At 38.9% G+C, this 25,640-nt stretch overlaps 1 protein-coding gene across 3 annotated transcripts in view; it reads right to left on the reverse strand.

Annotated features, from left to right (window-relative positions):
- The window catches only part of LOC120299984 (ATP-binding cassette sub-family A member 10-like), an 80,695-nt gene that overhangs the window by 30,830 nt on the left and 24,225 nt on the right, over window positions 1-25,640 (reverse strand). For all 3 annotated transcript variants that reach the window (XM_039325401.1, XM_039325402.1, XM_039325403.1), the window contains 12 exons: window positions 22,524-22,634; window positions 21,858-22,033; window positions 20,512-20,631; window positions 19,975-20,113; window positions 19,073-19,163; window positions 16,952-17,091; window positions 15,398-15,517; window positions 14,940-15,123; window positions 13,385-13,548; window positions 7,660-7,787; window positions 5,055-5,192; window positions 4,550-4,663 (listed from right to left, as the gene is read on the reverse strand). In XM_039325401.1, coding sequence (XP_039181335.1) covers window positions 4,550-4,663; window positions 5,055-5,192; window positions 7,660-7,787; window positions 13,385-13,548; window positions 14,940-15,123; window positions 15,398-15,517; window positions 16,952-17,091; window positions 19,073-19,163; window positions 19,975-20,113; window positions 20,512-20,631; window positions 21,858-22,033; window positions 22,524-22,634 — 1,625 coding nt within the window. The remainder of the gene's footprint in view (window positions 1-4,549; window positions 4,664-5,054; window positions 5,193-7,659; window positions 7,788-13,384; window positions 13,549-14,939; window positions 15,124-15,397; window positions 15,518-16,951; window positions 17,092-19,072; window positions 19,164-19,974; window positions 20,114-20,511; window positions 20,632-21,857; window positions 22,034-22,523; window positions 22,635-25,640) is intronic.

Here is a 25,640-nt window from a genome sequence, read left to right on the forward strand (position 1 = left end):
AATGTCTCACCCCACAGTGTCTCCTTAAATCTCAATCCCCAGGTGTGCCTTGTGGAATGGGGTGGAACGCTCTCCTCCCAAGTAATTGAGCCTGCCTACATTGTTCCCTCTTCTCTCACTCTCCGTGCTCTAGGATCAGGTGAGGGTGGGCCTTGCTCATTGCCTGAACTCTGTCTCCCCTGTTCCAATACTGAAGGGCCCTGCCTGCCTCAGCCTGCTCTTCCCCACCGTCCTCTGAAGCCACAGACACCTCTCCTTCGGCCTCCATAGGGTCCTGTTCCAGCTCCATTTCCTCCTCAGATTCAGGCTCAGATAGAGGCATGACAGTTTCACTTTTGACCGTGCCAATACTTTGTAGTCAATAAACAGAGGAAAACTCAAGCCTTGGAGTTCTGTTCTAGTTGGCCTCATCTATCGGAACCATTACATTAAACCAAGACTCATTGAATCTTTAATACTCAGGGTTCTGAGGTCCAGTCCCTACCTAACACCTGTAGAAGGATGGCAAAGACTCAAGGAAGAATCTGAAATGGAGAAGAGAGGAGAAGTGTTCTCTAGCCTCAGCGTGACATCAGCTGCCAGAACATAGGCTACTGCCCAGGCAGAGAGTGCGACTCCTGCCACTGTCGCATAGCCAAAGGTCTGGGTGATCCCATCGGAGGATCAGGGGCAATCGGAGGGAATCTTGATCCTGGGAGAACTTGGTCAACCAGAAACCACTTCTTGGTGATGGAGCACCCCTAAAGCTGCTGAGCTAGACTTCCCACTGATTTCATCCCACTGCCTTTGTTCACATGTGCTGAGAAAGGTGAAGCAGCCAGCTGGTTGGGATGAATCGGGGGAGTGGAAGTACCTGACTGCCCTTCACAGCCACTCTGTTGAGAGTCAGAGAGAAGTTTGACCAACTCGAAGTGGGAGAAGTAGAGCCAATTGCTTGCCATCTGATCTCTGGTGGACAAGACTGCAGAAGCTCTCTAACACTCCCCCCTCCCCAGCAAATTCCAAGCCCAGTTGTAATGGCTCATGCTGCTTCACCAGTACCCTGGTCAATCTCGGCATCAAGTCCTGTATGCTGGTGTAGTCCTGAAAGAGTTTGGCACCCTGCAAGCCCGGGAGCCCAGCCGAGAGGGTTTCACAATGTGGTTCCCCCACAACTTCAGCGCTAGTGACTAGGTATCCAGCAAGTCTACTGGGGACAACGGCTTGTAAATTCATCTCCTATCAAACCCACATTTGATAGAGACTCTGAGAAGCTGTCTTTCTTCCTGAACCAGGTGTGGGCTCACCTGAACTGCTACACTCATGCTTACCCCGACAGGGCCGGGATGATTGATGCCATAGCAACAAATCTAGAGGGGGAAGCCACCGAGTGGGTGACCACCCTACATGATGAAAAGGCACCAGAATTGTGGAACATCAACCTGCTCATGGGTGAGCAGAGAGCCAGGTTTGAAGATGAGTCTCAAGCCCTGCAAGCCAAGAAGGATATCCATGACCTGAAGCACAGAGGAAGACCAACTAAAGATTACATCCAAGAGTTTCAGAAGGTGGCTGGCAAGCTCAGACAGTGGCCAGAGTGCTCACTAATCTGCCACTTCAGAGCGGGGCTAGACTGTGATGTGTTCCAGGCGTGCACCTACCAAGGAGTTCCTGATCAACTCCGTGAATGGTAACGCATGGCTATAAACCTGGATATAGAACTGGACTGCCACCCAAGGCATGCCACCTCTGAATTCAGACTGAGGCAGGTCCAGTATAGGAGACCCCAAACCAAGAGTGCACCTGCCGCCACCGCAAAACCAAAGAGGAAGCCTCGTTCTGTGCAAGAAAAGTCAAATTGGGCCAGCCAAGAGCAAGCTGTCTGGGTCACTTCTCCATCCCAGGAAAAAGTGGAAACTCTGCCGGAACGACTCCCGATGCCAGCACCGTATGACAGTGATGATGAGGGGGGAAAATGACCTAATGGTGAATCAACCCATCCCATCTTTTAACATTTCTGTGAAAATCATAGTACCCAAGACAGAAGCCCAAATGGACTTAAGCGTCTTAATCAACTCGGATTGTACCATATGCACAATCAACCTCTCTACAGTGCTAAAGCTAGGAGTTCATGCTAAACTACTGCCCCTAACCATGAGGTTTGAACAGGCAGACGGGTCTCTCATCAGGGCAACTCCTGCCACGCACCTAACTGAGCCACTGCATTTGGAAATGGAGGAGCATTGGGAAATCATCCACTTCATAGTGGTCCCAAAAATGACTGAGACCATCATTCTTGGATTAGCTTGGCTTGATAAATATTGCCCCTGGATTTGATGGGAAGATGGAGTGAGGACATTAAGATTAGCGAGGGGACCCCTCCCTCCTACCACACTCAGGGGAGTACGAGGAGCAGTCGGTACTGAAGATGAAGGACAGCCCCTTGAGCTATTGAGAACTGCCATAGAGCCCATTCCAGGGACCCAACTTATACCAAGTGAGTACTGAGATTTAGCAGAAGCTTCCAGTAAAAAGGAATGTGACATCCTTCCCCCCCCCCCCCAGGCAACTGACTGTGCAATTGAAATCCTACCGGGAGCCAAACTCTCAAAGCCAAATATGTAGTCATTGACGCCCAGAGAGTTAAAAGAACTGAGGGAGTACACTGACTAGAATCTAGCCAGAGGTTTTATCCAATTTGCAAAACCACGCATGGCTGCCCCCCATTCTGTTTAAGAAGAAAACAGATGGATCACTGATATTGTGCATTGATTTTAAAGGGTTAAATGCGGTCATGGAAAATATGTACCCCCTTCCCTTGATGAAGGACATGTTGGCCCATTTGGCGAAGAGAAAGTTTTTCACAAAATTGGACCTAAGAGAGGCTTATTACCAGTTGCGAATTAAAGAGGGGGAAGAATGGAAAACAGCTTTCAATAGTCCTCTAGGAAGCTTTCAGTTCAAAGTTATGTCATTTGGCCTCCAAAGGGCCCCTGCTGTGTTCATGCAATTAATCAATCAAGTGTTGCATGATCATCTATATAAAGGAGTCCTATTCTATCTTGATGACATCCTTATTTACACTGGAACCATGGTAGAGCATGTAAGATTAGTGCACTAAGTGCTCAGAAAATTACTGAAAGCAAAACTTTATGCTAAACTCTCTAAATATGAATTCCATCGAACATGTCTCTACTACCCTGGGTACAGTATCTCCAGCAAAGGGGTAGAGATGGACCCAGCCAACATGTTCTTAGAGGAAAACTCAAGCCTAGGAGTTCTGTTTCAATTGGTCTCATATATCGGAACCATGACATTGTACTGAGAGGAAGAGGAGGATGGAAGACGAAAACTATACATTCACACAGATTATGACATTAATGTTGGTTTTATCAATGAAATGACCTTTCTGGATAAACTAACTTGTTCCTTTCATACAGTTTTAGATATAAGCTCCTTTTTATTGTCTTAAATCTTCTAAAATCTTGTTACAACAATTATATCTTTTCTTTTTGCATTGGGCATTGTTTCTCAATGTAAGTTTCTTTCAGTGTTGCATCACTCTTTAATGTAATAGTCATAGTATAACAGGGCAAAGGATATATGCAGCAAAAGCTACACACTTGCCTCAAATATCAGGTTGCATGTATGTAATGATGTTATTGGCCTGATGATGTCACTGTTTGCATGTCATCAATTTGTCATCATCATAGTATGATAATGAAACTCTGGAAGAGCATCCTTTCAGAAATACATATGGCTTCTACCCTTCAAATGTTCTGAAAGTCTTTTAAGGCCAGACTCTCTTCCCATGCCTTATATTTTGGCGCTCCTCATTATTTTCCAGAGGTGTTATATATGTAGTTTTATCTTTTGAAATTAGCAGGGTCCGTAAGATTATCTGGGACACTGCGCATCCTCTTCATGACCTGTTTTCCTTGTTACCTTCTGGGAGGAGGCTCTGTGGTATCCGAAACAGAACATCCAGATTCAGCCATAATTTCATTCCATACAGTATTAACCTTGTGAACTCTCAAGCTTCCTCCTTCTGTTATATATTCAAGATAGACAGTGTTTAATATTTATTTGTTATGTATATGTAGGGGTGTGGGTCTATACATATGTTGGATATAGAATGTTTAGGTGTGTGTCATGCGTGTGTTCACTTTGAGAGCGGGCAACTAAATTTCATTTTTGATGTGTGCCGATGTGCCCACAGTAAAAAATGACAATAAAGGTTATCTTATGTATTATTTTAAATATTAATTATGTATTATTTTAAATATTGTAAGCTGCCCAATTGTTTTGTTTTTGTAGTTTAGGCAACCTTGAAATCCAATCAATCATTTTTTTTAAAAAAATAATATATTTGTATTTTTGGGGGATAGCATCAATACAAAGTCAAGAGAACTGCGAGAAATAAATTCTGAATACAGATATTGTCCATCTGTAGCATCTGACAGAATCTTTTAAATCACTCCTGCTGTCATTTGCAGATGCCACATGAAAGTACAATATAGGCAAATCTTAATAAATCTTTGAAGAAATCAAAGAAATATAATTATTTTACCATGTAATCTTCATTACTTCGCATTGCAAATTGTGGTGGAAAAGCAGGTAATACAACTGATGCCGCAATCATGTAAATTTCCATAAACATCCAGAATTCAGGATTTAAATTAGTCTGAGGAATAAATTAAAATATGTTTTAATCCATTGTGATAAAATGTCATAATAGAATAGCTATATTATTAACATAAATGCTAGTCTAGACCTGTCACATGACCATTTACTTTTTTAACCACATAGAATTGTGTCATCAAAACAATTTTGATCTGGAATGATTGCATAAAATTCAACTTACCCTTGAATGACTGGGGATGGGACAACATTGCAGGAGATATTCACTGAACATCTTAAACTCTCCCACCACCTATGCTCCCTAGCAATCGCCTTTTACATAATATCTTGAAAACTATGATTAGATTATATTTGAAACTAAACAGGAATATTTTCCCTGTTGCTTCCTGCACACACAAAAAAAACTTCATTTGATATTCCTCTGGAATACTTACACTGATAAATACATGATTCCAGGTTCGAAGATGGGCAGTAGAATTAAACATATGCAAAAATGCATTGCTGATGATGTTGACAAGCACCGGAAAGCAGTTAGTTATCTCCATATGGCACATAAGTGTGAACTTGTATTTCTGAACCAAGGCAAGAAGTTAGAACACAAGGGACACAAGTGAGGAACGTGCTAGGAGAATAAAAGTTCTAAAGAATGTAATTTACATAATTGCAAACTTAACTTATAATAAAAGCCAGTTGCTTTTTTTCTAATTTGAAGAAAAGCAAAAAATATGAATGCATCTTTTTTAAAGTAAGGTCTAATTTGGCCTTTGAACTGAGGTCTTAATTTCCTCCCAAAGTATGTGGGATCATAACAAAGAAGTAGGCAGGACCAGGACAAAATTAATAACAGTATGATTATTTCAGACGTATTTTATATTTTCTCCTTATGGCATATTAAAAATTTCAGTTTAGCAGCTACTCTGGTGATTCACTGTGGACCATATATTGTGGACCTCTGACATATGCATGCTATGTCTTAGGTATGCCCATCAATTAAAGCATAACACAGCCATCCCACAGAAGTGTCATTAGAAATTTAATAAAGTTTTAAATTATTTTTTAGAATCGAAACCAAAAGTCTCGATCATTAAAAAAACCCACATTCTTAGCATAGTAAAATAAAAATTCATCATATTAAAAGAATTGAAATCTACCACATAACAGCCTTCTTTGCATCTATACAATGTTATTTGCACTACTAGAAATGCTGTATACTTTTGATGAGAAGTTATTGTGTTTTTAGCATGTCTTCCTAATAGCTGTTTTACTTAAAAATATGCAAGCAAAGCAGAATACAGGCAAATGTATTCCTTCAAATAAACAATATATTTACAAAGCTAGGATCTAATTTCCAGAGAGCATTCAGGAATATCACCAATCCCCAGTTTCAGTTTCAGTCTATGTAGAAATACCTCTTATTAAATTCAAATGTCAAATCTATCTTCAAATTATTTGTGACCTCCCTTGAAGATGTTAAATTCCCTTTGTTATTAAATTCCAAAGAGATTTCCATCTATCAAGCTATAACACTACTTTTATGGAAAGTAGTAAATTATAACATAGTTTCATGCCGTGGGGTATTTTGCAGGGCTATAATTATTTAACTTTTCCCCATTTTTCAGCTTTTTTCATTCAGATTCAATAACGGGCAGTCTTCAGCTTTCCAAATGCTGATCTCTATAAGGCCCATAAGTGTTATCAACAATGTTATGTTTTGCTTTGGAATTTATTTTTAAGGCGTAAAGAACAAAAAACAAAACTGAACTATCAGGGAAGGATTTCAAAACCCTCTTCAAATAATAGGAACAGCAACATCAGCAGGAGCAGGAACAGAGCAGAATAGAACAACAGAACAGAACAGAATACAATCATAGGGTTGGATGGGACCATGGAAGTCTTATAATCCAACTCCTTGCTCATGGCAGGAGACCTTACATCATCCCGGACAAATGGTTGTCCAGTCTTTTCTTTAAAACTCTAGCGATGGAGCATCCACAACTCCAGGAGGCAAGCTGTTCCATTAGTTAATTGTTCTCACTGTCAGGAAATTTCTCTTTAGTTCCAGGTCGGATTTCTCTTTAACACACTTCTATCCATTGCTTCTTGTCCTACCCTCAAAAGGTCTGGAGAATAGGTTGGTCCTCTGTCACCCCTAATTCTTCTCTTTCTTAACTAGACATATCTAGTTCCCTTAACCTCAACTATCTCTTATTCCGCAGAGCCCTTACCATCTTAGTTGTCCTTTTCTGCACTCTTTCTAGGATCCCAGCATCTTTTTTGTATCATGGTGACCTGAACTGGACACAGTATTCCAAATGTGGCCTCACTAGTGCAGTATAGAGCAGCACTAATTTTTTGTGATGATGATGCTACAGTATCTGTCTGCTAATTCAGCCTATGATGTATTGGCTTTTTTGGCAGCTGCAGCACACCACAGGCTCATACTTAACTGATGGTCCGTGTTATGTCCCGAGCCTTTCAAACGGGCTCGGGGCGTTTGCAGGCAGTCCCGGGCAGGTGCAAGCTGCCCGGGACCAGACAGGCTGTCGCCAGCGCCTTGTGCATGCGCGGGTACTGGCGCGGGAAAAGTAACACATTGACCCGGGAATTGCCTATATAAGAGGCTGGGAGCTTTTGGGCGTTGCTGAAGCCTTCACCTGTAAGCTGAACACAGAATAAAAGGAAACTTGAGAACTACAACTGCTTCTCGTGTCTGCTTTCGCCAAAGGACTCAACAGTCCACAACCTAGATCCCTCTCAGTTACTGCTGTTGAGCCAGTTATTCCCTACCCTTTATCTGTGCATTTGATTTTTCCTGCCTAGGTTCAGGACTTTATCTTTTTGAAGGTATGCAACATTTGACTATTTGGCTATTCTCTTTTGGATTTGGGGTCCATTTTAGACTATAGATGAAGAAGTAGTCTTTTCTCTTCTTTTCTGTTGCTATGACTCCACTAAATTAGCACATTGTTCATCTCTTCAGATAGTCATATTAGATTCCATGGTCTATTCTCAAAAAGGAGGAAAAAAACTTATAGTTACCTTGTTTTCAAGGTCTACTTTTATGGCCCCATTGTGAACCAGCTGGTCACTGACTATGTTACCAGAGATGACATCCATCAGGATGTTTTGACTCTTCAGTGCCTGGATAAAATTATCAATTTTTTCACCTGAAAAAGAAAAAAATAATAATATGAATTTGCAGGATAAACAAAAAATGATCCAAAAAATGAACAGTACAGAATTTAAATGAAATTATTGATTAGGATGGGAAACTATGGCCTCCAAACATTGCTGAATGAAATTTCTCAGCCAGTGTAATTCCCCTTAATGAAGCTTATATAAAGGTATAATTCTTACACACTGATTTTAAGATAATATAATTCAGCAGGTATTGTCTCAAGGAACTTAAATGTGCCCGGAGTGCCAATCATTATAAGAAGATCTAACACTTTAGAAGGAACAATTTTAGACAGGTTTTCTAGTTGTTCTTCAATTGGCCATACTACTTAATACAATAGTTTATGAATGATATATGCTGGTTTCCAAATGTCTTTTAAGAATAAGAGAGATTGCACAATTTGTTGCTTGAACTAACACTCCATTGCAGTATACCCATTTTCTGCCCCTTTTTATTTTTATTTGTCTTTTATAAACCAGCACCAAGGGGAGAGATTCCCAATTTGAAACTCATAAATCTTGGTACTTACTCACTGTAGATATTTTAAGCCAACAAGCTGCTGATTTCTAAATTGCTAAAACATAGTTGAAATAGTGCTGGATCAAAATGTCTCCTAGCTCAGCAAAGGAATGGGTGAGGAATCTCCACTTAGATTTATTGTAGTGTACCTGAGCTAACTTTGTGCTATATTTCAGGTATCTTCTTGAAGTTTCAGTGTGCAACTCAACTTCTTTTTCATCTAGTCCCTTCTTTGTCTTTTTGTCCTTTTATCTCTTTGGCTGGTAGAAAGGGATAAGATTTCCCAGCATAAATCACTTGTATTTCATCTTGATTTTCTCCAGTCAGATCACTTTAAAATAAGACTGTGCCCAAAGTTCTTAAAACTGGCATTATTTAGAAATACATTTGAAAAGAGATAGTTCCACCTAGAATTCTGCTGTGTCTTTCTGAAACTAGCTATAAAGACTCAGTAAGGCACAAATTGTCTCACAAATCTCTGACTTTGTTCTTCAGCAGAATTAAGTTCAGCTCATAATAATAATAATAATAATAATAATAATAATAATAATGCTATTAGTCAATTGCAAAAGGCGGCCTTGCTAGGAACTGCTTCCATCCTGCGACAATACCTGTAATACCATCAAACATCCACATCTGCCTATCCCAGGTCCTGGGTAAGGACTCGATAAATAGACAAAATGCCAAATCCAGTCTGAACATCTGGCTGACTGTGTGATGATAAATAATAATAATAATAATAATAATAATAATAATAATAATAATAATAATAATAATTTCCACCTGAGCAGAAAGGAAACCGCCCCAACAGCAGAGGAACAAAAGATCAACTCCTAGTAGACAAAATGATCTTGGAAAACTGCAAGAGAAGGAAGACCAACCTGAATGTAGCATGGATTGACTACAAAAAGGCATTTGACTCTCTGCCACATGATTGGATAATAAAGTGCCTAGAAATAACAGGAGTCAGTAGAAACATCAGAAAATTTGTGCAAAGATCGATGGCACAATGGAAGACACAGTTGCAGATCAATGGTGAGAGGCTGGGAGAGGTTAATATCAAGAGAGGAATATTTCAAGGAGATTCATTATCACCATTACTATTTGTTATTGCACTGTTTCCTCTGTCAACAATACTGAATAACTCAGGACATGGCTATCAAACATCAAAAACATCTGCCAGACTATCCCACCTCCTTTATATGGATGATCTGAAGCTGTATGGAAAAACATCATCTGAAATAGAATCGCTGCTCAACACTGTCCGTATATATAGCCAAGATATTGTAATGGAGTTTGGCTTGGACAAATGTGCCACACTTACTATCAAACAAGGAAAAATAGTGAAAACTGAAGGAATCAAGATGCCCCACGAAAATAACATTAAGAGTCTGGATGAGGAAGAGTACTACAAATACTTGGGTATCCTTCAAGCTGACAACATCAAGCACACTGAAGTCAAGAAAAAGATTAGAGGTGAATACATCAAGAGAGTGAAGAAGATCTTAAAATCCAAACTCAATGGAGGAAATACCATAAAGGCAATCAACACCTGGGCAATCCCAGTCATTAGGTACACAGCTGGAATAGTGGACTGGACTCAAGCAGAACTAAAAGCAATGGATAGGCAGACCAGAAAAATAATGACAATGAATCATGCCCTTCATCCACGCAGTGACATTGATAGACTTTATCTACCAAGGCAAATAGGTGGGCGTGGAATGCTACAAGTACATCAGATGGTTGAAGAAGAAAAAATGGCTTTGGAAGAATATCTGAAGAACAATGATGAAGATGCACTGAAATTAGTATATCAGGAAGGCTTACTAACTACTGGAGAGACCAAACTGGCCTACAAGAAAGACCAAATGAAGAACAGAATAGAGGCATGGGAAGACAAAGCACTACATGGCCAATACATGAAAAAAATAGCTGGGAAAGCAGATAATAATAAAACCTGGCAATGGCTAAGAGCAGGAAAATTGAAGAAAGAGACCGAGGGACTAATTCTGGCTGCACAAGACCAAGCCTTAAGGACAAATGCATATAAAGTCAAAATTGAGAAGACAGCAACAGACAGTAAGTGCCGCCTATGCAAAGAAGCTGAAGAAACAGTGGACCACTTGGTAAGCTGTTGCAAGAAGATTGCACAGACTGATTACAAGCAGCGGCATGACAAAGTAGCAACAATGGTGCATTGGAAGATCTGCAAAAAATATCATTTGCCTGTAAGCAAAAACTGGTGGGATCATAAAATAGAGAAAGTCATAGAAAATGATAAAATTAAACTGCTCTGGGACTTCAGAATTCAAACAGACAAGCACCTGCAACATAACACCCCAGACTTAACAATTGTCGATAAGAAAGACAAAAAAGTCTGGATAGTGGACGTGGCAGTGCCTGGAGACAGCAGAATAGAGAGAAAGAACTGGAGAAGATAACAAAATACAAAGACCTACAAATAGAAATAGAAAGACTGTGGCAAAAGCAAGCAAGGGTAGTACCAATAGTCATAGGCTCCTTGGGTGCAATCCCAAAACAACTGGAGCACCACTTGAACACCATTGGCATTGACAAATTCGCTATTAGTCAATTGCAAAAGGCAGCCTTATTAGGAACTGCTTCCATCCTGCGACGATATCTGTAATACCATCAAACATCCAGATCTGCCTATCCCAGGTCCTGGGTAAGGACTCGATAGGTAGACAAAATGCCAAATCCAGTCTGAACATCTGGCTGACTGTGCGATGATTGAGAATAATAATAATAATAGTAACATCTGCCAGACTATCCCACCTCCTTTATATGGATGATCTGAAGCTGTATGGAAAAACATCATCTGAAATAGAATCGCTGCTCAACACTGTCCGTATATATAGCCAAGATATTGTAATGGAGTTTGGCTTGGACAAATGTGCCACACTTACTATCAAACAAGGAAAAATAATGAAAACTGAAGGAATCAAGATGCCCCACGAAAATAACATTAAGAGTCTGGATGAGGAAGAGTACTACAAATACTTGGGTATCCTTCAAGCTGACAACATCAAGCACACTGAAGTCAAGAAAAAGATTAGAGGTGAATACATCAAGAGAGTGAAGAAGATCTTAAAATCCAAACTCAATGGAGGAAATACCATAAAGGCAATCAACACCTGGGCAATCCCAGTCATTAGGTACACAGCTGGAATAGTGGACTGGACTCAAGCAGAACTAAAAGCAATGGATAGGCAGACCAGAAAAATAATGACAATGAATCATGCCCTTCATCCACGCAGTGACATTGATAGACTTTATCTACCAAGGCAAATAGGTGGGCGTGGAATGCTACAAGTACATCAGATGGTTGAAGAAGAAAAAATGGCTTTGGAAGAATATCTGAAGAACAATGATGAAGATGCACTGAAATTAGTATATCAGGAAGGCTTACTAACTACTGGAGAGACCAAACTGGCCTACAAGAAAGACCAAATGAAGAACAGAATAGAGGCATGGGAAGACAAAGCACTACATGGCCAATACATGAAAAAAATAGCTGGGAAAGCAGATAATAATAAAACCTGGCAATGGCTAAGAGCAGGAAAATTGAAGAAAGAGACCGAGGGACTAATTCTGGCTGCACAAGACCAAGCCTTAAGGACAAATGCATACAAAGTCAAAATTGAGAAGACAGCAACAGACAGTAAGTGCCGCCTATGCAAAGAAGCTGAAGAAACAGTGGACCACTTGGTAAGCTGTTGCAAGAAGATTGCACAAACTGATTACAAGCAGTGGCATGACAAAGTAGCAACAATGGTGCATTGGAAGATCTGCAAAAAATATCATTTGCCTGTAAGCAAAAACTGGTGGGATCATAAAATAGAGAAAGTCATAGAAAATGATAAAATTAAACTGCTCTGGGACTTCAGAATTCAAACAGACAAGCACCTGCAACATAACACCCCAGACTTAACAATTGTCGATAAGAAAGACAAAAAAGTCTGGATAGTGGACGTGGCAGTGCCTGGAGATAGCAGAATAGAAGAGAAAGAACTGGAGAAGATAACAAAATACAAAGACCTACAAATAGAAATAGAAAGACTGTGGCAAAAGCAAGCAAGGGTAGTACCAATAGTCATAGGCTCCTTGGGTGCAATCCCAAAACAACTGGAGCACCACTTGAACACCATTGGCATTGACAAATTCGCTATTAGTCAATTGCAAAAGGCAGCCTTATTAGGAACTGCTTCCATCCTGCGACGATATATGTAATACCATCAAACATCCACATCTGCCTATCCCAGGTCCTGGGTAAGGACTCGATAGGTAGACAAAATGCCAAATCCAGTCTGAACATCTGGCTGACTGTGCGATGATCGATAATAGTAAAGTTGGAAGGGACCTTAGAGGTCATCTAGTCCAACCCCCTGCTCAGGCAAGAAACCCTATACCATTTTGGACAAATGGCTGTCCAGTCACTTCTTAAAAACTTCCAGTGTTGGAGCAGTCACTGCTTCTGGAGGCAGGTTGTTCCACTGGTTAATTGTTCTAACTGTCAGGAAGTTTTTCCTTAGTTCTAGGTTGCTTCTCTCCTTGATTAGTTTCTACCCCGTTGCTTCTTGTCCTGCCTTCAGGCGCCCTGGAAAATAGCTTGACTCCCTCTTCTTTGTGGCAGCCCCTGATATATTGGAACATTGCTATCATGTCCCCTCTCGTCCTTCTCTTTGTTAAACTAGACATACCCAATTCCAGCAACCGTTCCTTATATGCTTTAGCCTCCAGTCCCCTAATCATCTTTGTTGCTTTTCTCTGTACTCTTTCTAGAGTCTCAACATCTTTTTTTATATCTTGCTGACCAAAACCGGATGCAGTATTCCAAGTGTGGCCTTACCAAGGCATTGTAAAGTGGTATTAATACTTCACGTGATCTTGATTCTATCCCTCCGTTAATGTAGCCTAGAACTGTGTTGGCCTTTTTGGCAGCTGCAGCACACTGCTGGCTCATATTTAAATGATCATCCACTAGGACTCTGAGATCCCTCTCACAGTTACTACTATTGAGCAATGTCTCAAATTCTGTATTCTTACCTGTATTATTAAGGACCAGAAGTCCTGATGTCCCAGTGAAAAACTCTTTCCCTGGCTCAAAATAAAGCCCAGGATGAATCTCTTCATATTGAAAATTCAACCAAACAGAGTAGCTGATCATTTGGGCAATATAAGGTGCTAATATAACTCCAATAAGTAGCAGCCTAGGATAATTAAATATTGTTTAAGCATAGCAGAAAAGTGATGTCCGATCAATTTCATTCTACTGCATTTTAAAATTAGGCATTATAGAGCAGAAGCATTTGATAATTAAGGAAGTGTGTTTATCAAAATTCCTGAAGGATTGGAGAGCAACTTCAATCTTCCATACAGACTCCAATTTATACCAAAGTTTTAAAATGTTTTTAAGAAGAAAAGTAGCTTTGTGGAACTAGAAATGAAAGTATAAGTTTCCTACTTGTTTTGATCTCCTTTCTGTACTCTGCATATAGAATTGTTCAGGAAGCAGTAATGACAGTAATTCTAAAAATTTCTTTGGTCAGACCTATTCACACTACAGTAGTCCCCAGGAGAAACCCATTGAATGAATATTCTATTCATAATTAAGTACAGGCAGTCCTCTACTTAACAATCACAACTGAGCCCAAAATGTATGTTGTTAAGTGAGACGTCTGTTAAGTGAGTTTTGCCCCATTTACAACCTTTCTTGCCACAGTTGTTAAATGAATCACTGCATTTGCCAAGTTAGTAACACGTTTGTTAAGTGAATCTGGTTTAGCCATTGACTTTGCTCGTCAGAAGGACATAAAAGGTGACCACATGATCTTGAGTCTGTTGCCAACTATCTAAATTTGACCACAAGACCATGGGGATGCTGCAATGGTTGCAAGTGTGAAAAAATGGTCCTAAGTCATTTTTTGTCAGTGATGTAACTTTGAACACTCACCAAATGAACAGTTGTAAGTCAGGGACTACCTGTATCTATATAATAAATGCTGTATTTTCAAAATCTCAAAATGGTATTGTCTACCCAAGTGCTACTATGGCATTTCGGAGGTTTTGAAGTTATTTTATATTAACACAAACGTTACTTTTCTAAATTGAAAAACAAAAAGAGAAACAACCAACAGATGGCACGGACACGAATTGATCTGTTGTCATGGAAAGATTGAATGATGAAGCTATTGAAATTTCTGATTTTGGCAGAACTGAATGATCTTGTCTCACTCTGGATTTGCTTTAAAAGGTTTCCTTCCCTGACAAGCAAGAAGAAGCGATATAAATATGCCAGCTCTAGCTGGAGTAGAATGAGTGCTGCTGTAGTTTGGAAACATGGCAAGGGGATGAAGCAGCTGGAATCACTGAATTAATGTCCTCTACCTGAGATCATTGTTCTCTTTCCACGCTTGGAGGGAAAAATGTGAAATATCATTATGTTCTCTTGGATTTTGTTCCTAAGCACTGTATAAAATCTGTTTTTTCTTCAGCTTATTCAAGGTTAACGGAGGCAAATTTACTCTATAATCACAGCCTATGATCTCGACTTCTTGCATTAAAGATAAAATAAATAAATCATTTTTAAAAAGGCACTCACAAGGTTCCCCAGATTTTGCTCTCTCTCTTGAGGTTTAGAAAGTGCATTCTTGCAATGGCATAAACTTGTTGTCTCCAGAGCTCCGTGCCTTTCATGGTCACCTTTCCCGTGTCTGAGAGCAACAGCTGATCCCGTTCCATTTCATCCTTTCCTGCCGCTTCCCATCCATGAAGGATTCCAAAATCTAAAACCATTTTGAAAGTCAAAACAATTCTCTTTATTTCAGCTGAAGGAACATCTTTTTGTTTATCCATGTTTGTTCTTTCCTCTTCTCAACTCCTATTCTTCCTATTGGCTAAAAACTCTGTTACCGAAAGATCAGTCTAATATCTTCCCTTGGGTCTTCAGAAATGATAGAAGAAAACAATGAAAATCCCGCCCCATAGTTATCACTCCAAACACACAGTTTTCTCAGCAGAAAGACTGAAAATAATACAGTATTGAAAACAATACTTTACCTTCTTCTTTCATGTTTTCATTTCCTTCTAGCTTCAAGAAGACATCTTCCAGAGTCGTCGTGGTAACTCCATAATTAATAAGTCCTAGGTCTGTCTGATGATCCATATCACTGAACAAATCTACACGTTGAGAAAGGGAAAACACATACCAAATTTATATATATTTTCAACTTAAAGGAAGGACACAAATACCCATTGGAATTTTGTGAAATTTCACTTGATTGAAATAAAGTTAAATTTTAGATGAACTGTTCTTAAGGTTTGCTTTTAATTTTTTACTTCCTTAGCCTATAACAGACCAGCTATAATCTGATTGAAAAGGTTAATCAATATATCCAAAGTAACACCATCTCAGAAACATAAAAACAATCTAATGAAGGCAAAGTTCATTTTAGAACTTTGGTTTATTTCACTCTATCTACAGAGTCATTTAAAAAAAATACTATTCTTTATGTTTACAAAGCAACTGTAAACAAAAAGATAACTTTGTATCTTGAAAAACTGGAAATAATTACAAGAGGGACAGTTTTGCCCAGGACAGAAAAAGAGATGAAAAATATAAAGAAAGTTTTTAATTTACTAATTACTGAAGAATAGTATTATATGATTATCTAAAAAGCAGCCTAATTTAATAAGAGGTATATTGATTAATTTAGCACAGAAAATAATTTCATTAAAGGATTGTGAAACAAACATTAGGTAATATTCTGGCATTTTAAAAAGAAAAGCCATTGAAATCATTGTATTATTTAATATATTCATTGCCTCTAAAGCAAATTTATGTTATTAGATCACTAAAAACAGTACAGCATTTGGAAGATATATATTAATTTAAACTGAGCCAGGGATGGAATACATTTTATTCCCTTTGAAAATTCAATTCAAGTCAATTCACTCTATTTTTCTATTGCTTTCTTAGACTGTTAGGGAATTTGTCATTATTTGAGAGTATATGTGATATAAATATATATGATGTAATGTTAATTGTCTAATAGTGAAATAAAATATTGTTATTTATAACCAAAGTATAAACTGATAAAAGAACAAAAATATGTTCTGACCACAAAAATGAAGTTGAATTCACCACATATTATAAATTAAACACAACAATTTGCATTGCAATAAGGGTGAAAGCCTTTTATTTTCATAGATCTTATTTTATTTTCATAGGTATTATTAATCAATGTTAGAATTGTGATTTCTCCATTTTACTGTCATTTAGTGATAATGACTTTTGTCTGTGAAAGATATGTCATATTCTCTTTATTATAGAGCAGTTGATTAAATTATTTGGTTCTCTATTTCATGTGGTTAATCATATGAAATGTTAATTATAAACTTGATTTTTAAATGGTTTTTATTATGTTTTAATCTGTATGTTGCTCAAAGGATTGAACATAGGGTAATACAAAATTTCATCTGATTTGGTGGGAAAATAATATTAAACAACCTTCCTCTGTTGTCCAGAAAAGCATGGTTCATATGACTTCAACTGTTAGGGTTCTTTAGGAAACAGCAGTTAAATTATTTTTATTTATACAGCTTGAAAATTACCTGAAAACTTATCCACATTTTGTAAGGGCAGGGTATAGCTCAGCTCATTTTCACGTTGTCCTGATTTTTTTGCAGCAGGGATGTGGTGTTTGACCAGTGATGTTATTCTCTCAACGTTACAAAACTCATTTGTATGCATCCTATTCATATTAAACAACACTTTAGGTCAACAGCAATGTCCAACTTATTTATTCAGAATATTCAATGAATCCTTCCAACTAAAAAACAGATTTCAGCTTATCTCATGCATCATAAACTTCCATAAAGTGACTTAGTGCTTAGTACTAGAGCTAACTTGCTACAATTAAAACAATTTTTAAATAAAATAGGTTGTATCCTAGCTTACAGTTGCCTCACTAATGCACCTTCCTTCATATTTAATTAAAAAGATAGCACACATGTAAAAAAAAAAACCCTTTGTTTCCTTTCAAATGCATCTTTAAACAAGATTTGATTGGGGTATATGTGATAAGAACTTCCTCAAAACATTTGGGAAATATGAAAGTAGAACATTAAACAACCTTGAAGGTAGGGTATGTTAAAGTATATTTATATTGGAATTCAAAAATACTGGATTCTTAAAAAAAAAAAATAATGATTCGTCTTCTTACATTAATTTTATAAGATGGGTAATCCGGCTGAATCAAGATATCCATAGTCCAGTATTTTGTTTCCCGTAATAGCTAATCAAGGGCTTCTGGGAGTTTTGCAAGCAGAAGATGGGTGGTGTGAAACATTGTTCTTTTCACAATGGAATTTGGAGGCAATATTGAATGTTTAGAATTAATAGCTCTTAGTAGACCTTTTCTCCATGAATTCATCCATTTCTTTTGTAAAGCCACCCAAATTAAGGGCCATCACCATATGTTATGATAATTAATGCCACAGATTAATGATGCACCATCTGTTCTAAAACTCCTTCCACCCACTTTCAATCCTAGTGTTTTTGAAAGGATCAAACTTTTCCTGTCCATGCCCTTTCTGCCATTCATATTGTTATATCCCTGAGTTGCCTTTTTCCAGTATAACAACAACAACAACAACAACAACAACTTTATTGTCACTTTGAAAGAATACCAATCGGCATACATCAAAATGAAATTTCGTTGCATACAGCTCTGAAAGGGTCACCACCTCTGATATACACTCTTTGTTCGTGGCCAGCTCAAGTTACAGATTTTATAGAGCACTTTACATTCTAGCCAAATCTTACGCTCAACACAGAGAAACATACACTTCTAGTTTCCCTCTTCTACACTCTTTCCAACTTAGTATTAAAGGTGCAAACATAACTCTTTGGTCTGGCTCATCTAGTCATCTCCAACAGTGGCAACATCAATTGGCATCCTTAAGCAAGTAGACATTTGGTCTGCTGTTCTACAATAGACTTAGTTTTCAAATATCAGCTTTTCTGACATAATTTCAAGGAAAGCCAGTAGTTAAGCTGTTGAACAGGGTGGGATAGAACTATATCCTCCTTGAATTTTGGAAGCTTACTAGATGACTTCAGGCCAGTCACTATCTAATCTTCCTCCCTGTTTTGGTGAAATCATGAAAGAAGGAATGCTTTGTAAGCCACACTAAAACCTTGAAGGAAAGATGGGCAATAAAGCTATCAAATGAATAAGCGAAACAGTTTTGTTCCTCAATCAAATTGAGCAGCTCTGTTTTGAATTCTTGCCTTCGTGAGGCCCTTCTGCACATTTCTGCCCACATTCAATTTATATGGTTAGCAGGAACTCCAAACTGCCTTTTCAAATGTGCTTCTCAGCCTCTTTCTTTCTTACTGTTCAAGCACACAGTGAATTTTTCCTACAAAATTTAAATATATTGATCATTTCACTATTTTTATTCTTTATATGGTTTTATATTGGGTAGTTTTAAAAACTTGTTTATTTGTTGCTTTTTAAATGTTAGTTTTCTCCATTATTGAGATTTGTTTTTTTCATTTAGCTAAATTGCGTCAAGTGTCTGTATTTCAAAATGGAAAAGCAAGGTGTAAACCTGAAAAGAACAAATGAAAGACTGAAAGATTGGATTAAATATTCCAGCATAGAATTAACATTAAGCTTTTAAACTACAATGAAAAATACATCCATAACACTGTCATATTACTAATACCTTAAATGATAGCCAAGCCCCCATTTTTTCTTCAAAAACAGAGACGAACCAACACACTGCAGCCTCCCATGTGAGATAATAGCTTTCCGGTCTGAGAAAGAACAAACAAAAATTTATCTCATTTGATAATAAGTTCTATTTGCCAAATTCAAACTATTAAACATATAGTTATTGGGGATTTAGTGGAATCAATGCAGTAAATAAAGCACTGGTTTGGTATAAAATATTCATAGTGACTAGCATATGAATTAGACCTAATTCTTACTGACATAAGAAAGGAGCAAACTAAAAGTAAAGTAGGCAAGCTAGCATGAACCTTTAAGGTAGGATGAGCCAACAGTGGCTAGAATAGTAACTTTTACATATCTACATCCAGATGTTTTTATTTGGAATTTCATTGAGATGGTAGAGGGAATAGAATCATAGAGGCGGAAGGAGGTCTTCTAGTACTTTTTGAGTTTAATCCATCTGAGGGGGATGGGCAGTAATAAACAAACAAACAAACAAACAAACAAACAAACAAATAAATATTACATCTTTTTACAGGATAGAACAATCAATATACAAGGAACAAGAAAGGAAGTAACAATGATGGATCTAAAAGGTCGCTAAAAGTAAAAGGTGAGTCAGTGGGCTTAGTAGGAAAGAGAGGAACAGCTGCAATGCATGAAAATGCTGAAATTGACAGGAGAAGCAGACTGATGTGTAGTAATACATGTGACTGGATTTAAGAAGTTACATGGATCAGCTGACTTAGTGCAATTCAATAAAAGACCTTTCTGATAGATGGGGACAGAAGGAGAAATAATGGTATTTGAAGAAATAAAATTACCATAAGTACTGTTTCTATAGTGTCTCTTTGTTCCTACATTCTAATCTGCTTCAGTATGAGGTCTGCTCACCAGAAAGGATATCAGCTTCATCCATGAACTGGGTAGTGAATAAAATGACTCGATCTGCTTTGCGTTCATTCAGGAGAGACCACACTTGGTGTCTAGAATATGGATCCAATCCAGCAGTTGGCTCATCTAGTAATAATACCTACAGTAGGCATTTGATTGCATATCTTAATTCAACACATTAAAACATTAGCAAATAGCATTCATTGTTAATGTCCAATTTCTCATTATGAAGACACAAGTATGTTGCAAAATTGTATGCCTTTTGAAATAACATTTAGAGGATTTTTTAAATAGAAAATAATGTCATTAAAATTATTGCAAATTTCACTTAACTTGCTAAAGTCAAGAAAATATTAGGAAAAGGGTTGAGAAGCTAAAGCTGAAAGAAAGGGAAACCATATCAGAATTAGGGATTTCCATGATTACTATCTATGCAAGTCATCAATAAGGAGGAAAGCACTGCATTTATAAAAAAAAAAACATACTTAATGGTGTAGGTACAATGAGTCTTTTTTTTTTAACTAATAGTGGATTTACCTGTGGTTCCCCTAAAAATGTAATCCCAAGAGATAATTTTCGTTTTTGTCCACCACTTAAATGACTAGCTTGGGTGTTTTGAATGGCCTTGATGTCCAAGAGCGTCAACAATGTTTCAACCTATAAAATATATAAATTGCAATTATTTTGCACTTCTTACCTAGAAGTCCAATCTCTTTACTGAATGAAAGAAATGGACAGGCAGTCCATATATTTTATATACTTAGTTCTTAATGTAAGTTTGGATCTTATTTCTGTTGCCGTTCATCTCTAAAACATTTTAAATTTTGTTGACCATTTAGCTTGGCTGTTTTCAGTTGACAACAGGTTACCCAACAGGTAAGTAATATTTCATTGTAAATCAGTATCAAGCACTGAAAGTTGAATCTTTTGTACTTGTTCAGGCAGACCATATTCCTAAATTTTATATGGCCATAGTTTGTTCATCCTTTTCCTGAAGAAGCCAAATTATATTCTACTAACTTTTTGCACTTCAGAGTTCTCTTGGCTTCTTTTCCAAGGTTTTTTAAAAAAGCTTTGGCTTATTCATCTTATTTTCATTGCTGTGGGAATGGCAGTCTTCCTAACAACTGGCTAACAAACCCTGATCCAACTGGCAGAGAAATGGTCTATTACAGGGTTGTTTTTTTTCAAATAGTGCTTTGTGGAATTTGGGGGGTAGACAAATTTAAAAAGCTTTAATATCAAGGGGAAATGAACAAGCGTGGGAAAAATCAGATGAATATTGTAGTTTAGAGAGATTTAGATACTTTTGTATAAGTAAAAGACAATGGGAGTATTTTTAAAAAAATACTACAAGATTTATGACAGCCAGTAAATATAACAGTCAGAAAAATGGCTTTAAAAAATGAGCAGTTAATCAATTAAGTGTAGGAGTAGACGACGCTGAGTCTGAGGAAGGGGTCAAACGCATCATAAGTCACATGTCCCTGCGCACCCGCAAGAGAACTAAGTCCAGCCCACCTTGAATGCCTTCCTTATATCCTCCCGCTCATTTCCCTTGACCATTAGTTGGTCAGATTCTTGTAGAGAGCTTAAGCTTGCAATAAATGTTTATACTTATTTGAACTGCCTGAATCTCCTGATTTCCCCAGCGCTTGACATTAAGTTGGTTATCAATACATTTGTCCTACTGATTCCAAAGCATAAGTGAAGTTTTCTAGACTGGACTGGCTAAATACAATCAGAGGAGAATAATGTTATCAAATCTAAAGGAGAGGTTGTCCTACAATGGAAGAAGCTTAAAAGGGAAAAATGTAGAACATAACCACCTGTGCAACACAAATCTGTGCAGGACAACAGAATATAACTGAATCCATTATTACCTCTTTTTCTACAGCATTGGATGGTATCCCTTTTATTTTAGCAAATGTCTTTAAGTTTTCTTTCACTGTTAAAAATTCAAACTGAATATTGAATTGTGGACAGATAGCACTTATTTCCCAAATCTTTTCCATGTGTTCCTTTTCACATATATTGTACATGTATATGGATGCAAAACCTGTAAGCATTAGCAAAAACAAAAACAAACAAACAAAAAACCACATAGAGAATTTTCCAATTAAACAGGCTGCTATTACTTTAGGATATGATGAATTAAAAGGCTGCTTTGCAAATGGGCTTGTCTGTTGTTTATCCAATTTATTATAATATATACTATTAATGACTGTCTTCCTAAGGCTAGCTTTAACCTTATTACTAAAGGAGATTGTAGCACCTCCCCCCCCCCCAACAGGGGTTGATCTGTACTACAGTTTGGGAGCTCTCCAGAATACCATGGAGAGGAAAAGCTTTCTCCAGCTTCCCTGGAGATGATGATACTTTGCTAGAGAACAACGCAGAAAGGGGCTATTGTGGTGTTTTCCTACCATTGTGAAAAACAGGAAATGTGACCAGATTGGACCTGGTCAGATCCAACAGGGCTGCACTTTTCCAAATGTACTTAGAGATTGAGCTGGCATTTGAATTCATTTTAAAGTTTTGATTCTTACCATCAGATGGTTTGGAAAGTCCACTGAGAATGTTTAGCAATGTAGTTTTTCCAGATGTGCTATGACCAAGTATTGCAGTGATCTGACCTTCATAAATATCCAAGGACAATCCTAATATATAAAGAAGTCAGGTTTGCTGTATATATTAAATGATACATTGAGGCATCTAATAGAAGAAATCATTCTGGCTTTGTTCACATACAGCTGTGGCACTACCCCAATATTAAGAATCCATGTTGTTCTTGGCAAAACAGCTAAACCTGAGGGACTGTGAGGGACAAGAAACAAGTCACAGAGCAGTACAAAAGAATCTTGTTTTAGATCTTTGTATCCTCCATTGATTTATTTTAGGATATGCAGTTCCTCTTCTGATTAGTGGGATCTTAAAACATTTTTCAGTTGTCTACAATTATCCTGTTCTGTTAATCAGTTCTAAAACCAAATGTTTTCCTGAAACTTATTCTTACATGACAGTATGTTATTTCTTTTCTCCATCCATCCTAAATTTGAATTCATTGTTTTGCATTTTATTTTATTTATTTATTTTATTTTTAAAATTTATAAGCCGCCCCACTCCCGAAGGACTCTGGGCGGCTAACAATAAAAAACACATAAAACATAACAAGACAAACAGTACAAAGACAGTCATCCAGGGGTCAGGATTTTATAAACCCCAGGCTGCCGGGAAAGCCAGGTCTTAAGTAGCTTACGGAAGACCAACAGGGTGGGAGCGGTCCTAGTCTCTGGGGGGAGCTGGTTCCAAAGCGTGGGTGCCATCACAGAGAAGGCCCTCCTCCGTGGCCCCACCAAATGGCACTGCTTGGCCGACGGGACCTGAAGGAGGCCCAGCCTGTGGGATCTAACCGGACGTAGGGAACTATGAGGTAGTAGGCGGTCTTGCAAATAGTCTGGCCCTGAGCCATATAGGGCTTTAAAGGTAATGACCAACACCTTGAATTGGACCCGGAGACCAATAGGCAACCAGTGCAGCTCACGGAGGATAGGTGTAACATGGGTGTATCGAGGAGCACCCACTATCATTCGCACGGCTGCATTCTGGACCAACTGTAGTCTCCGAATACTTTTCAAGGGTAGCCCCATGTAGAGCGCGTTGCAGTAGTCCAGACGTGAGGTGACAAGGGCATGAGTGACTGTAAGGAGAGCCTCCTGGTCCAGGTAGGGTCGCAACTGGTGCAACAGGCGAACTTGTGCAAAGGTCCTCCCAGCCACAGCCATCAATTGATGTTCCAAATTCAGCTGTGGATCAAGGAGGACACCCAAGTTGTGAAGCCACTCCGAGGGGGGTATATTTTCCCCGCAAGAGTCAACACTGGACAGTCGACATGATCCTTGGGAGGCAACATCCAAAGCCACTCGGTCTTGTCAAGATTGAGCCTGAGTCTGTTAACCCTCATCCAAACCCTCACGGCTTCGAGGCAACGGCCCATCACATCGGCCGCTTCACTGAGAGAGCTCAGGGAGGAGATATATAACTGGGTATCATCAGCATACTGATGAAACCTCACCCCGTGCTGTCTGATGATCTCACCCAGCGGCTTCATATAAATGTTAAATAGGAGGGGAGAGAGGACCGACCGCTGTGCCACACTGCATTCAAGGGGCCTCGGGGTTGACCTCTGCCCTCCCACCAATACCGATTGCGACCGGCCAGAGAGGTAGGAGGAGAACCACCGTAAAACGGTGCCTCCCACTCCCACCCCTTCGAGTCGTCACAAAAGGATACCATGATCGATGGTATCAAAAGCAGCGGAGAGGTCAAGTAGCACCAAGACAGAGGAATAACCCCTGTCTCAGGCCTGCCAGAGATCATCCATCAGCGCGACCAAAGCGGTTTCTGTGCTGAAGCCGGGCCTGAAGCCAGATTGAAAAGGGTCTAGATAATCCACTTCATCCAGAGACCGTCGGAACTGGAGCGCCACCACTCTCTCTACAACCTTCCCCACAAAGGGGAGATTGGAGACTGGACGGAAGTTATTTAAATCAGCCGGGTCCAGGGTAGGCTTCTTGAGCAGGGGCCTCCTTCAGGGATTGCGGGAAAGACCCCTTCCTCAATGAAGCATTGATCAACACCTGGAGCCAGTCTCGTGTCACCTCCTTGGCAGCCGAGACCAACCAGGAAGGACACGGGTCCAATAAACAAGTGGAGGCGCTCATTGCTCCCACCGCTCTGTCAACATCCTCAGCGGTCACAGACTCAAATTCATCCCATAAAACTGAGCTAAGACCTGCCCCAGTCATCTCAGAAGGCCCTGCCCAATCGGAGTTTAGGTCTGTCCGAATCCGAGCGATTTTGTCTGATAGGAATTGCACAAATTCCTCCGCTCTACCCTGTAAGGGCTCCCCAGCTTCCCGAACATTAAGTAGGGAACAGGTCACCCTAAACAGGGTGGCGGGGCGAGATTCTGCAGATGCAATAAGTGCGGAAAAATGCAAACATTTTGCCGCTCATATCGCCACTAAATAAGTCCTAATATAGGATCTTAGACGTGTCTGGTCGGATTCGGAGTTACTAGCCCTCCAGCGTCACTCTAGATGTCTCTTCTGACGCTTCATCTCCCGTAGCTCCTCAGTAAACCAAGGTGCCCTCCGGGATCCACAATCACGGAGAGGTCGCAAAGGCGCGATGAGTAAAGCACCTATTTCTTCACATTTTTTATCCTGAATTTTATAATTGTTACTGATTCTGGTGCCAGTTATTATTATTTTTTTGCTGGCACTCATGCAACCAGTTTTTCCCAGGACTTCCTATCAAGATAGGGGAGAAAATTAAAAATCAAGTTGCCTTTTCTTTTTCAACCAGTGCCCAGGAAACTGATGGAGAATGTGGAGATAAAGGTGTCAGAAAGATGACCTTTGAAAGTTACTTAAATGTAATTCTTAAATTTAAAGCATCTCAGGAAGTTTTCTCTAAGAAGGAGAGCAGAAATGCCTATGTTAGGTTCTGCCTTTTCACATGAATCACACAATAGCTTGGAATATCTTCCTTGTCCCCCAGATCCCATATATTAATAAAATAATGTCAGTTTACTGTATCTCATGAATTGCTGGTATTTTGATCTCTGAGATATCATGTGAGGTCAAACAAGTATTATAATA

The sequence above is a fragment of the Crotalus tigris genome, unplaced genomic scaffold, assembly GCF_016545835.1.
Source record: "Crotalus tigris isolate CLP2741 ecotype Arizona unplaced genomic scaffold, ASM1654583v1 scf7180000024337.5909745, whole genome shotgun sequence".
In the NCBI taxonomy this organism is placed as follows: domain Eukaryota; kingdom Metazoa; phylum Chordata; class Lepidosauria; order Squamata; family Viperidae; genus Crotalus; species Crotalus tigris.